We start from the raw sequence: 14,284 nt of genomic DNA, 5'->3' as shown, positions 1-14,284 counted from the left end.
TTTCATTTTTTACTAGAGCAAGGAACCTGGGCTTTGTTCTGGACCCTTGTCTATCTATTACCAATCTTAACTGTTCTTTTTTTTTTTCATTTTTATTGGAGTATAATTGATTTACAAGGTTGTGTTTCAGGTGTACAGCAAAGTGTTTTGGCTATACATATACATATATTCATTTTTTTCAGATTCTTTTCCCATTTAGGTTATTACAGAATATTAAGTAGAGTTCCCTGTGCTGTACAGTAGGTCCTTGTTGGTTACCTATTTTATATATAGTAGAGTGTGTATGTTAATCCCAATCTCCTGACTTATTCCTCCTCCCTACGTTTCCCCTTTGGTAACCATAAGTTTGTTTTCGATTTATTTTCTATTCTTAAGATTTTGTTTAGTCATCCACTCTTATTCTGCACTGCTGCTGTTTTAGTTTGAGCTTTCAGCAATGCTGACTTAGATGGCTTCTACATCTCCTAACTGGTCTCCCCAATTTCCATTTTGTCACCTTCATACTATTCTCATCCAAGACAGAGTCATCTCTTTAAAGCATATTTTTTTCACATCACTTCCCACAGTAAATTAAAATTACTTCTGTTGACACTCAAGGTAAAATCCAAGCTCTCTGATACACAAAACACTTATCTTCCTCCCTTTTTAGGTCTTCCTTTCTTCTGTCTCTCTTTTGCATTCAGCTCTCTACTCTTATTCCTCATGTGCCCTGCATATTCTTGCCTCTGTGACTTTGCACCTGCCGATGTCTAGGTGCGGAATGCTCTTCCCCAACTCTTCACCTGGTTAAAGCTTTGGAATTCAGCCACCTTCTTTAGAAACCTTCTCTGATGCCTTTATCCCTTGTTCTGGATTCCTTGTTCCTTTTTTACTCTGTAGTTTAGTTGAATGTTTATTTTTCTGTCTCTTTAAATTATCTGTGAACTCATTGACTCATTGAAGCTGCAGGGGTCTCTATTGGTCAAATATTTAACCCCCTTTTGGCCAAAAATAGGCACTCAGTAAATGTTTGTTGAACAAATGAATGAAGAAGTGAGCTGTACTACTCCTTCAGAATGTAAACATTATTTCTGTGAATTTAATTGATTAGATGGCATCAAATATTTCATTACACCTTACAAAAGGAAAGCATATTTGAGAATAGCAGAAATCAAACAAAATAGTCACAAAAAATCACTGAATATTACTACTCTTGCTCACTGATATTTACATGGTTTCATTGATAGCCCTGCCCTAAAGAAAACAGTTTAATACTTTTGTCCATCATAATCCTTTAAAATTAATAGTAAATTCTTATCATAAATGTAAAGAGGAAATTAAGAGAAACAAAATTTTATTTTTTATGTAAATTTTATTTCTGACTCTGAGTACACTGTTATTGATCTTCTAAACAAGCTTATTATATATTTTAAAGCCAGAAAAGTTTTCCTAATTCTGCTTCTCTGTTTTCCCTTTTTTCTACAGTTTTTCCATTTTTGTTATAGAAAAATTATATATACATTTAATTATATATTATAAATGATACATTTTATAATACATTATAAGTTATACATAGAGTAGATAATAGAGAATATTAGAAAATCCAGTGCCACACTGTTAAGAGGACATCAGTATTAACGTTTTGGACTACAACTTTTCAGTCTTTTTGTTCTTGTGTTTATGTGTTTTCTTTTTACGAAATCGGGATCATCTCGACCACACCTTTCTGTAGCTAGTTTTTTCCAGTCAGTGCCTCATGACTCACATTTTCTTGGGTATTTAAAATGGAATATTGATTAATTCCATAATCTAAACGTTCCAACATATGTTAAGCCAAATTTTTATTTTTGATAATTTATATCATTTCTAAATCTTGTATTATAAACAACACTGATTTAACTGTCTTTTTACCTGCACAGAGATGCATGCAATGATTAAACTCCTTAGGCTTAAGAGTCTTCATAATGACTGGAGCAAAGTTTCTAAGCACTTTTAATGTTTCAGATGCATATTAAACACCCAAAGCTTGTACCAGTATATACCCCACTAGCAAGGTGGAAGATGCTTTCATCAGAGAATTTTCACCAAATCTGGTTGTTCTCCCTGGAAAAACAAAAACTACTTGCAAAATAATTGGCAAATATCTTGTTCTCGCTTTTTTTTTTTAATTTACTTTTCTCTGAGATTGCATTTGAGATTGAACTGTTTTCTTTGTTTCATCTTATTATTTTATCTTCTAATTATTTTACTTCACTTCCTGTGCCTAAATTTGCCTACTAGATTAAAAATAAGAATGGCTACTTCACAAGTTTATTGCTAAGGATAAACTACACATTATATGTAAAATTAGGTAGCACAATGCCAAGCACACAATTGGAGCTCAATAAATGCTAGTTGAGTCTATTCTCTAGAGAATGGACTTGAGGATATGGGGAGGGGGAAGGGTAAGCTGGGACAACGTGAGAGAGTGGCATGGACATATACACACTACCAAACGTAAAATAAATAGCTAGTGGGAAGCAGCTGCATAGCACAGGGAGATCAGCTCGGTGCTTTGTGAACACCTACAGGGGTGGGATAGGGAGGGTGGGAGGGAGGGAGACGCAAGAGGGAAGAGATATGGGCACATATGTGTATGTATAACTTATTCACTTTGTTATAAAGCAGAAACTAACACCATTGTAAAGCAATTATACTCCAATAAAGATGTTTAAAACAAAAAACAAAAAAAAACCCACAGTATCATTTACATTAGCATGCCAAAATGAAATACTTAGGTATAAATTTAACAAAATATGTATGAGATATATATGAGGAACACTACAAAACTCTGATGAACAAAATCAAAGAAGAACTAAGTAAATAGAGATGTCTTCCATGTTCATGACTAGGAAGATTCAATATTGTCAAGCTGTAAGTTCTCAATCCCAATCAAAATCATAGCAAATTTTTAGGGGTATTGTTTATGAATATTGTTATACCTCTTGTTACATTTATCCTGTTATCATTATAAATTTTCCTTTTATCTCTTGTACCAAAAAAAAAAAAAAATGCTAGTTGAAGTAGAAACTGATTAGCATATCAATAAAATCAAAATATAAATTTTTCTTTCCAACAGATGATTCTGCTGCCGAGAGCTTTAATGGCAATGAGACTCTGGGGCATAGTTCAATTGCTTCAGGGGGAACACACTGCAGGGAGATGGGCGACTCTAACGGTGATGGCAAAACTGGGCTGGAGCCGGACGAACAGCCACTGAACCTGAGTGACAGTCCCCTCTCAGCACAGCTGACTTCAGAATACAGAATAGATGACCACAGCAGTAATGGAAAAAACAAATATAAGAATCTACTAATTTCTGACCTCAAGATGGAACAAGAAGCGAGAGAAAATGGAAGCAAGGTAAGGTCATGTTACGATTTTCAAAGAACTTTTAAGTTGGTCATGGAGGTCACAAAGAAATACTTATTTATACAAGAGATAAAGATTATCGTCACTAAAAATATTTTAAACAAATCCCAACAGTGGGTTACCAAGAAATTTATAATCATAGATAGTGTGTGTTCATGTTTTAAAAACAGAATAAATTTCAGGAATAACAGTGAACAAAATGCATCCTCTCTTAGGCAAAGTGGTGGGTTTTTATATATGGAATCAGTTGATTTAATGTGTCTCACTTATATAATCTTATGCATCTTGTCTTTGGGAGTTTGTTGAACTCAGATGTGAAAGTTTAGCTCTCAGAACACAATTCTGAACTATAAAAAATCACTAGTTTCTCCTTGATTGGATAGGCGTATGTGGCAATAAAATTTCAATTAAATTCTTAAGTTTGCTTTAGAGATCTGTGGACTTCAGTCAGTAACTTACTTCATGTGCATAGGAGAAATGTGTCAGTTTTCTGGATGAAACGTATAGATCAAATAACTCCTTGAACAAACAATTTAACATAAACTGTGTTATACAAAAGACAGAAATGTGTTTCAGATATATTATCTAAATTTCTAGATTCTTTATATCAGAATAAATTGCAATCTTCCCCATTCCCAATGGATTTATTCTTTAAAACAATAAGCTATATTTCTATCATTTTGAAATAATTCATGCTGATGACTTTGCTCTATAATTTTTGAAGGTATGCTTTTGAACGCATGAGGATTTTTATAGCGTATACATTTTGACTCCCTCCACTGCTCGCACTTCTAAGTTAGAGCTGTAGAATTGGTCTTTTGAAATAGATCCTGAAAGCAAAATGTCTTAATCTGGATTAATTTCTGAATTTACTAAAGCACTATGCTTTCTAAATTGGCTCTATTTAAATCCGATTGCTTGCCTGACGGTGTGTTGTTTTATCCTCTTTTAAGTAAGTTACTGGACATTATCAGACACTTAAATACTTCTTCCTGAGGAAGGCTGTTACAACTTTTGCAGGGGTAAATGCACAGTACTCTCTTTGGTGGTTTAAAGCCAGATCATACAAACACAGGTGATTTTATATTCACTAACATGATCTGAATCCCCATGTTACATTTTACAGAACAAAACAACCGTTAAGTTTCCCTGCCCTCCACATAACCCTGTCTTTATAAAACTTAATCACAAAATGTCCTTTTAATGCTATATATCTGCAGAAATTTTTTTCTAAAATCATCCAGTGGTTTGCTCTTCTCTTCTTTCCCCCCCTGTTCAATATTACCATAGGAACTATGCTCATTAAAACACATTCTTCCATACATTAGACAGAATGAAGTTACTTTCCTACCTCTTTCAAAATGAGGCTATAAAAAGCACAGATTGATTGAGCTGTGAAGAGTAAGATGGGAAGTGGACCCGGGGGAGAAGGAGGCACCTCTGAGGAAGAAGGTTTAATGGTTCGGTTAAAGAACAGCTTCCATAGCTGACTGAGAAGTAGCCAGAGAGACAAAAGACAAATCAGGAGGGCATAGTATAGGAAAGCTAAGCAAAGTCCATCTTTCAAGAAAGAGAGCAGTCAGCTTTGATAGACACTGCTAAGAAATCAAATCAGATGAAATAGAAAATAATTGAATTCGTAAGAATAGTTGTGGCAGCATGTTGGGACCAGAATCCAGAGGGAAATTTTTCAAAAAGGATATATTAAATACCTGTCACACTTACAGCAATGGGTAGATAATAGAGACAACTCAAAGACAGAAGAGTCTTTATTCTTATGGCTCTTAATACAGTCATGGTAAAGAGAGTACATACGTTACCAAGTGCAATCTCATACTGCTCACCGCATGACTGTCCAATAAGTTGAGGTATTGGGGTAAGGAATAGCGACTTTGTTCAGAAAGCCAGCAGACCAAGAAGATGGTGGATTAGTGTCCCAAAGAACGATGTTATCCAAGTTAGAATTCAGACTTCTTTTATACTAAAAGGGGAGGGTGTATGGTTGGTCAGTGCAGACTTCTTGGTGTGGGAATCCTTTGTTCTTGTAGCTGTCCAGGCAGGTCCGGTCATAAATGTTATTCTCTGTTCTGCAACTTTTTATCTCTATATGAATGGAGAAGTGTTATACCTTTAAACATTCTCAGAGCCTTGAGAATGGGCTATCCTGTATATTTCAGGCTGTAGGCAACATTTTTAACTTGTAGCAAAAACAATAGAACAGGAAGGTTAAAGTAAAATAAACAGATCCAGTATGGAGTCAGATTTGTTCTTCCCTATTACACATATACATAGAAAAGTTTCTTAGCAAAAAAGTAGGCAAATATCTATTCCTGTGTTAAAACATGGAGAGTTCTGAATAAGAATATACTATTTCTATTGAAGTAATGAAGAGGGCTTCCTTCACGAAGTGAGTCTTGTACTTTGAAGGAATTGTAAGACTGCCATTTTTCAGAAGGATTCTCTTATTAGACACTGTGAAGGACCTGGAATGGAGACAGGAAGGGTGAGTGGCCTCCTAGACTAGGAAACTACTGTCCATTCTGAGATAGGTATGACTTCATAACATGGTATATGAGGAAAAACCCAATATCATTATGCAAGGTAGACAATTTGCCACCAATTAATTTATTCACCAGCTATTTATCGAGGAACTCCTACATGCAAGGCACTGTTAGAGGAAGCAAAAATATGAAAATGAGCAAAGCAGGGTCCCTGGCTCTCAAAAACGTATTGTCTATCAGGAAAGAGAAGCAAACTTGTAATTATAATCTGATTCCATAAGTAATATGTTGGGCATATGGCAGGGTGACATGAGAGAGCAGAGTTGGGACACCCATAGGACCATGATGAATCTTAAGGAAGACTTTATAGAGATTGATGCCAGGGATAAGTGTGAAGGGCAAGAAGTGATTCAGATGGGGAGGATTATTTATGGTAGAGCATGTTTCGAGGCCTAGAACAGTGAGAGAGTACTCTGAGCATGGAGATTGGCAAGGAGCTTAGCATGGCCGCAGTGGAGGACGTGTGGAGGAATGGAGGATAAAGAGACTCTATCATGAAGGCTTTGTAGGCCGGTTTAAGGAATTTGGATTGTATCCTATAGGTGGTGTTTAGCATGATAAGGTTATGGTCAGCTTGGAATTTTAGAAAGATTATTCTGGCAACGTTGTAGTGGATGAATACAATAGGGACTAGGAAAAAAAGACAGAAAATGGTTAGAGAGTTATTGTGGCAGTCCAGGAAAATTATAATGCAGAGGCATAGTAAAAAAAGTAATAACGAACATGATACTTTTGTTCTTTTGACACTGTGTCTGCAGGATTACCATATACAGCTCCATAGGTTGTATATTGTCAAACTCTTGGGAATGTCTTTCACATAGATTACCATATGAATGGCCTCTTTACCTCTGTACATTCCATTAGGATGTAAATTCTGTAAGAAGGATGTCTACCTTGCTCACTGCGGTATGTCTAGCACATGGCTTAATATCTGGTACATAGTAGTTTCTCAAATATTTTGGAGAAATAAAGTTTTACTGAATGTGGAAAGTGAAGCAGAGAACATTTTGGTATGACTCCAGGATTTAGGGTCTTGTTTCCTGAGTGGATGGTGATTACATTTACTAAGATTCAAAATGAGAAACATTTGAAGGAAGCTGGTTTGACATATAAAGTTTATGGTATTTATGCAGTATCCATTAGAGATGTTTAATAGGTATTGGGGACATATGTTTCAGCTTAGAAGAAACATCCAGGTTGGAGAGAGAGACATTTGAAAGATTTCAGAGAAGTGCTGCTAGAAGCTGTTGTGGTTGATAAGATCACCTCAGAATTACATAGACTAAGGAGAGAGGAGCTCAATATATCATCCTGCAGAATGTAAACCCATCCGGAACAAGTGGCATAGAAGGAGTTTGTAGGGAAAAAAGAACCCCAAAAGAAAATGAAGGCAGCCAGATAAGAATGGGGGATATTTTAGAAGCCAAAATACAGGGCATTTCAAAATTGATGTAAGTGGTTAAATGGAGTAATCCTTAGGTGAAGTGACATAGGTCTAAACCTGGAGGATGTTTAGGAGGGTTAAGGCTTAGAGTATGGTTCAAAACCCATGGCAGAGGAAGAATTAGCAGAGTTAGTGGGAAATTGGATTGATGTTAGTTGTAGAGGCTGGGTAGGAAAGCTGAATCATTTTTATTGTGAAGGAGACTGTATCTGGAATTTTGCTTCAGGAATTCTTCTTGCAATCCAACTCTAAACGCAGAGTGCCGCAAGGCTGTCAGGTGACCTTCATGTAAAGGTTTAGCAAACTCATCTGTTCAGTGGTACCTTTTCAAGTCCTTAGGAATGTTTCATCAATTCTGTGCAAATTTATAAAGTGACATTATTACCAATTCTTTCTTCCAATATTTTTGAGGCTAGCCTCTGTTTTACCTTGGAGAAATATAAAAGCCTAATTATGTAGTATCTCTGAGAAACTTAGATTCCAGTGAGTTTCATATTGACCTATTTCACAATTTTATTATGAAGAATATCAAGCAAAGATGATTATAAAGCATTTTAAAAACTTAACAGTGAATAGAAATGCTTAAAAAGAATAGCTGAACTGGACTAGGCCATTTACAAATTGCTTATTATTATGCAAAGTCACTTACTGGACTAGCTGGGAATCATATTAACCAATCTAAAGAAGAAATCTATTGCATGAAAAGAGTTTAGAAGTTATTTATTTGCTACTTGCAGATGGCCACATTTTTAAAGGACAACTGGTAACGTTAGAGCCCAGAAGAAAGTGGAAATGTTGATTAAGAGCTTGGAAGATAAGACTCAGGAGGAAGCATTAAGGGACTAGTTATATGAAAAAAGAAAGGCCAAGAAAACCCAAATCTGGGTATAGATATGTTCAAAATTATTAATAGATGAGAACAGAAACAAACCTAGAACTCTAATGGAGGGAAATACATAACTTAAAAACGTGTATCATAGATGTTTTTTTTCTTTTTGGTTTTCTCTTTTTCTCTTAGTATCTGTGACCCAGCTGCATTTTACTTAATATGGTAAAATATTCTGAATCAATCCCTGAAAGAATAATCTTTCACGTAATAACTGCAGTAGGAAGGTAATTATTGTTTGAGGGTTAATGTGTCACTGTAGTTGCTACATATTTAGTTTTTGGCTTAGTTCCCAGGACCCTTCAATCTTCACTTCACTTAAAAATATGTTTTTCCTCAATGTGGCCCATGTGACATCATTTTCAATCTTTCCTTTAAATTTTTATCAAAATGGATATTACCATTCAAATTAAAGTTTATAAAATATTTCTCACAATTACCATTAATAATTGCTATGTGATTTTATTTAGATATGATGAATGGAAGCAGTTGATTTTTTCAAAATATCTCTTTGAAATATTTAGGTGTAATGAGATTGCCTTTGAAACATAGGAATGGTGGATTAACTTTTGGAATAATATTATTTTTGTCTTTGTCATGTGGCTATTCCAGCTTATTATTGTTTTAATTTGATGATTTTCAATTTCGGGCTTCTTGGTGTTGTGTAAAGATTTTTGGCTCAGATGTGGTTCAGATAGAAACAACAATATATATTCAACAAATGTGCCTAATATGTGCTAGGCATTAGCCTGGGTGCTAGAAGGACAAAGAAAAAAAGGTCTCCATCATTAAGAACTCACATTTTAGCCAGAAAGATAGACACATAAATAAATAGGTGTATTATAACAGGGAAATTAGTTTGTATGTGAGAATGCCTTCTAGGCCTATTAGCCATGCCTTGGAAAGTCCTCAAGTTAATTCGTAACAGTTAGGTAGGAGATAGTCACCTGGTGAAGGGGAGAAGGGAATTCTTAATGAGAAGAGCATTAAGTTAGTGTTTAGAAATGTTGAGGGTGGAAGTGGTGAGAGATGAGTCTGGAGAGGTAGTTCAGGTGTGAGATTAGGGTAGGCTGTGAATGCCCTTTTATTGCTTGAACTTCACTTTGTAGTTTACAAGGAATCACTTTAGGATGTTGGATAGGACTATAGCATGGTCTGATTGTGTTTTGGGATTCATCATTGTGGCATCTTTCTTACAAGATGGCTTTAAGTGGCATAAAAAGGGAGGAGGCTGTAAACAGAGCATGAGGTCCTGCCTTAGTGAGGTGGTAGTAGGGATGAAGATGAAAGCAGAGATTTAAGAAATATTTAGAACGTTAAATGGACAGAATTGCGTGTGAAAGAAACTAACAGCCACAGGATAAAGGGATGATGACACTGGGATGCCATATCAACTCTAATAATGATGAACACTTGTGTAAAGCTTTCATATTTTTAACTTAAACCAATTCATTGTATCTGATAAGGAGAGAATGTGTAATCACCAGTCTCATTGAAACATAAGGGCATAGATTTTAGTGGATGTTATACTATTTAACTGAAATTAACTATATATCAATAGTTACTTAAGCGGTAGAGCTTAGTATTGAACCCAGATCATCTGAAACCCATGTGCTTTTCACTACACCCACATTGGCTGATGCTGTGTAAGACCAGTTATGTTTATGGACCCATATGGAGGCTATGACGGGCAAACAATTCAGAGAGGCAGAGATCTAGTACAATTAGCAGTTAGTTACTTGATAAATGGCAAATACTTGCAGTGACATTTCTTATACGAATATATATTTTTTGCTCTTCTTTATGAATTATTTTACAAAATGAAAATAATATACCAGATGCCTCTGTTGAAAACCTAAGCAAGTCTACAAAATATCCATTTATTGTTTTAGTGCATGAATGTAAAAACAAATGGGTAGGAGCTGACTGAGAGTGGGTCTTTAAAAAGCCCCAGGGTAAAATTTAAGCTTAAGTTTTACTAGCTACCAATTTAAAATAGTATTCATGTAATATATATATATGTATATATACACATACATATATACCTATATATTTACATATGTGTTATATAGATAGAGTGTATAAAACACACACATATAGTGTATTTTATTCTTACATGTTGCCTGGACTTCAGTTCTGCTAGTTATTGGACATATTCGTCCTTCTGTTCTTAGTACATTTTGTAAATCAAAAGATATACAAGAATGATATCGTATAAATTGGTTTTATACTATCTGTCCTATTTGCAATCTAAATTTAAAAGTATATAATGCTTTTGTGAAAAAATGCTTGCTTTGCTCATAGACTGTAAAATTATTTACACTATAGAAAAATTCAATCTTTAAAATCAGGAACCACTTCATTTTGCATTTGAAGAAATTGAGATGAACCCAACTGACTCCTACCACCCAAATCAGTGTCCTTTTGAATTCTTATGCTGTCTTGCTTACTGTTATATATGCTTATATTCTTTATAAGTTATTACAGAAAAACGGATGGTAGAACTACCATTTTTGAGTGCCTGCTATGCATGTTTCAGTCCATGTTAGATCATTTCACACTTGTTATCTCAGGAGAATGGAGAAGGCAAAGGACTTTTATAATTTATATCCTGAAGTATGCAAAGTGAAGTTGATTTTAATTTCCCATACGCAGCAAAATATCAATTTTGAGTTCCTTTCTAAACATTTAAGAGTTCAGTTGGGTCAATACACAATCTCAACTGATCCTTCAGCCTTCAATTCCATACATTCATAAATAATCTGGTTAGAATGATAGGTTGTATCTGTAACCAAAGTACAAAAAAAAGAAAATGGACCACTTGTCATCTTGGTGTTTATTTGATGGTTCATCAATAGCTCAAAAAGAAACAAGAGTTTTATTTTGTATGTTTTTGTGTTCAGTGTTTTTTGAGGTTTCTGGAGGATATTTTCTTATTTTGTTTTATCAGTGTATGTGTGTTTGTCTGTTTTACTTATGTTCTATCAGTTGGAATAATATTAAATAGTTAAAAATGTAATTTGGTCTGCAGGTGTCTTGAGAGAATGGTAGAGGAACCCTAAGAGAAAGAAATGTAGTTGAAATACCCTGCAGTGATTTATACATGTCTCAAAATAATGGATATTAAAAGCATTCCTTGAAACACTTGCCGTTGACCCAAATTTGGGGAAAGAATAAAAGAAGAAAAATTAATGCCAGAGACAGAGAGCAGTACATTCTGATTTGTCTCAATATAATAGCTTATGATTTTCATTAATATTAAATATTTGATGAGCCTTAAAGTATACCCCCTAAGAGCAACTATCTGTAGCCTCGTTATTAGTATTTTTTAAATATTTTTGAAATGGAGATCCTGGAGTTAGTTGGGGTCAAGAGGGTAACTCAGATAACAGAGTTTAAAAGAAGAGAATTAAGTCATTAACTTGGTCCCAAAGAATAATAATGGCAGGTAACATTCATTGAGTTCTTACTATTTTCCAGGCACTCTTCTAAGAACTAACTCATGTAATCCTTATAACAACACAATGGAATTAGGCTCAGTTATCATTCCCAGTTTTTCACATATGGAAAAACTAAGACCCAAAGAATTTATAAATATGGCTATACTAAGAATTTCTATAATTCGGATTTAAACCCCAAATCATTTGGCTCACATTTCAACCACTACAGTGTAAGTTGAGGTCATGGGGTAGGGTCTGAAAATGAGCAAAAGCAAATTTGACTTAATGCTGAGACCCCTAGCTGCTATTTTATGGTTCACAGTTGTTCCCTGATCGGGAAGCAATACTGCAGCTCTGTGACTTTGAGCGTCTATACTTTTTAAGCCTGGATACTTCATCAGTAAAATGCGGATAATAATACTTAACCTGTAGGCAATTGTGAAGATTGAATAAGGCTGTGTTCATTTTTCACATAAATGCACAGTAAACGGAATTGCTGTGGTGAATGTTTTTGACTCCAGAATTTGAGGCTTAGCTAAATCTTGCAAAAATGTTCTCAATTCATAAATATTTATTTGGGGAGTTGAATATCCATTTTTAATAGCCTACTAATTACTTAACTCAGATTGATGATTTGAAGAAGCATATTTATTTCAACTAGTGTGTACTACTTTCCTTTTCTTCCTCTTTTTGTTTCCTTTTCCTTATTTTGTTTTAGTTACACTTATTTTCCAGGAATCTAGAATATATAATACATTCCCAGAGACATTTTACAGGCATTTATTCTAGGACCCATTTCTGGGAATTTATAACATGTACTCATAGAAATAGATCCTAGAATATCTTGGAACTGCTGCTTATTAAAATCTTTCCTGACTCTCTTGGAATTTGTCCAATTCAAATGTCACCTTCCTTCTTAACACCTTCCTTGATTACCTCAACCAGGAAAAAAATCTCTTCTTTTTTCAACTTTTAGAAGGTTGATCCATGAAGAATGAGGACGAGGTGGTGGGTGATGGATTGTGTGGTCGTACACTAAAGTGATTTACATGCGTGAGGCTTGCTCCCTGCAAAATGTTTGTTGAAGGGAAAAGATACAGTGATGTGGGAATATCTTGTATTGATCTTATTCTACCCACTTTCTCGCAGTAGCAGTTTCCTCACATTGTATCTTGGCTTCCTTGAACTCCTCACAGTGCAACTGACTCTGGTCTTAATATGAATTAATGGAATATGAATATGTCCTATTCCAGGTAATATGTATACAGTCTTACCTCTCTGGGCCAGAGATTCTCATTTGAATATTTCACAGTAAACCGTGACTCAAATAGATATGACACCAAAAGCACAAACAACAAAATCAAAAATCAATAAATGGGGCTACATCAAACCTAAAAGCTACTGCACAGCAAAAACAACAATCAAGAAAATGAAAAGGCATCCTGCCAAATGGGAGAACGATTTTGCAAACCATGTATCAGAAAGGGTTAATAGCCAAAATATTGGGTTGGCCAAAAAGTTTGGGGTTTTCCGTAAGATGTTACAGAAAACCCCGAATGAACTTTTTGGCCAAACCAATAAATGAAGAGTTCATAAAATTAAGTAGCAAAAAAGGAAGGAAGAGAAAGAGGGAGGGAGGGAGGAAGGAAGGAAGGAAGGAAGGAAGGAAGAGGGGGAAGGAGCAATCTGACTAAGAAATGGGCAGAGGCACTAGATAGAAATTTTTCCAAATAAGTTATCCAAATGACCAACAGGCACATGAAAAGATGTTCAACATCACTAATCATCAGGGAAATACAAATTAGTTTTCAGTTAACAGCAAAACTAAAAGGAAAGTACAGAGATTTCCCATATACCCCTTGTTCCACACATGCATAACCTCCCCCATGATTAACATCCCCCACCAGAGTAGTACATGTGTTACAATTGATGAGTCTATGCTGATACATCATAATCACCCAAGTCCACAGTTTACCTCAGGGTTCACTCTTGGTATTGTATATTCTTTGGATTTGGACAAATGCATAATGACAGGCATCCATCATTATGGTATCATACAGAGTGTTTTCACTGCCTTTAAAAATGCTCTGTGCTCTCCCTATTAATCTCTCCACCACTTAAGACAGGCTTTTAAAAATCAAAATTAACCTGTGATATTTATTTCTACATTTTAATTAAAATATTATTCCTGGTGTTAGCTTTCTCATCAGAGATGCTGCTATAATGCTGAAGTAATTGTCTTTAGGTCAGAATTGTCTGAGTCACCAAATACTCCTCAATTCCTGTATGGGCAGAGTACTATAGACTCTGGAAGCTATAGAATTGCTTCTGAAGGAGCTATCACATAAACCAATTAAAAGGTGAAAATAGATGAATGTCCATCCTTATGTGCAAAACTGTTCTGTGAAAACACAAAGGAATTGAAGGTTTCATGGAGGAAAGCATTTGTATGAACCCAAAGAATAAGGATAGTTATGACGAGAGAAGGTTAAGGAGCTGAACGGAAAGCAGAGAATAAAGTCACAAAAACAAGAATACGCCAAAGTGATCTGAGAGCAAATAA

At 35.1% G+C, this 14,284-nt stretch overlaps 1 protein-coding gene across 5 annotated transcripts in view; it reads left to right on the top strand.

Moving 5' to 3' along the window:
• The window catches only part of NOL4 (nucleolar protein 4), a gene marked incomplete at both ends in the record, with an annotated part of 392,149 nt that overhangs the window by 209,203 nt on the left and 168,662 nt on the right, over positions 1–14,284 (top strand). For all 5 annotated transcript variants that reach the window (XM_082668191.1, XM_082668190.1, XM_082668188.1 and 2 more), the window contains one exon: positions 3,098–3,381. In XM_082668191.1, coding sequence (XP_082524317.1) covers positions 3,098–3,381 — 284 coding nt within the window. The remainder of the gene's footprint in view (positions 1–3,097; positions 3,382–14,284) is intronic.

Source organism: Grampus griseus (assembly GCF_964374135.1).
Source record: "Grampus griseus genome assembly, chromosome: 12".
Taxonomy (NCBI): domain Eukaryota; kingdom Metazoa; phylum Chordata; class Mammalia; order Artiodactyla; family Delphinidae; genus Grampus; species Grampus griseus.
Note: the sequence above shows the minus strand (reverse complement) of the source record. Positions and strands in the feature narration are given on the sequence as shown.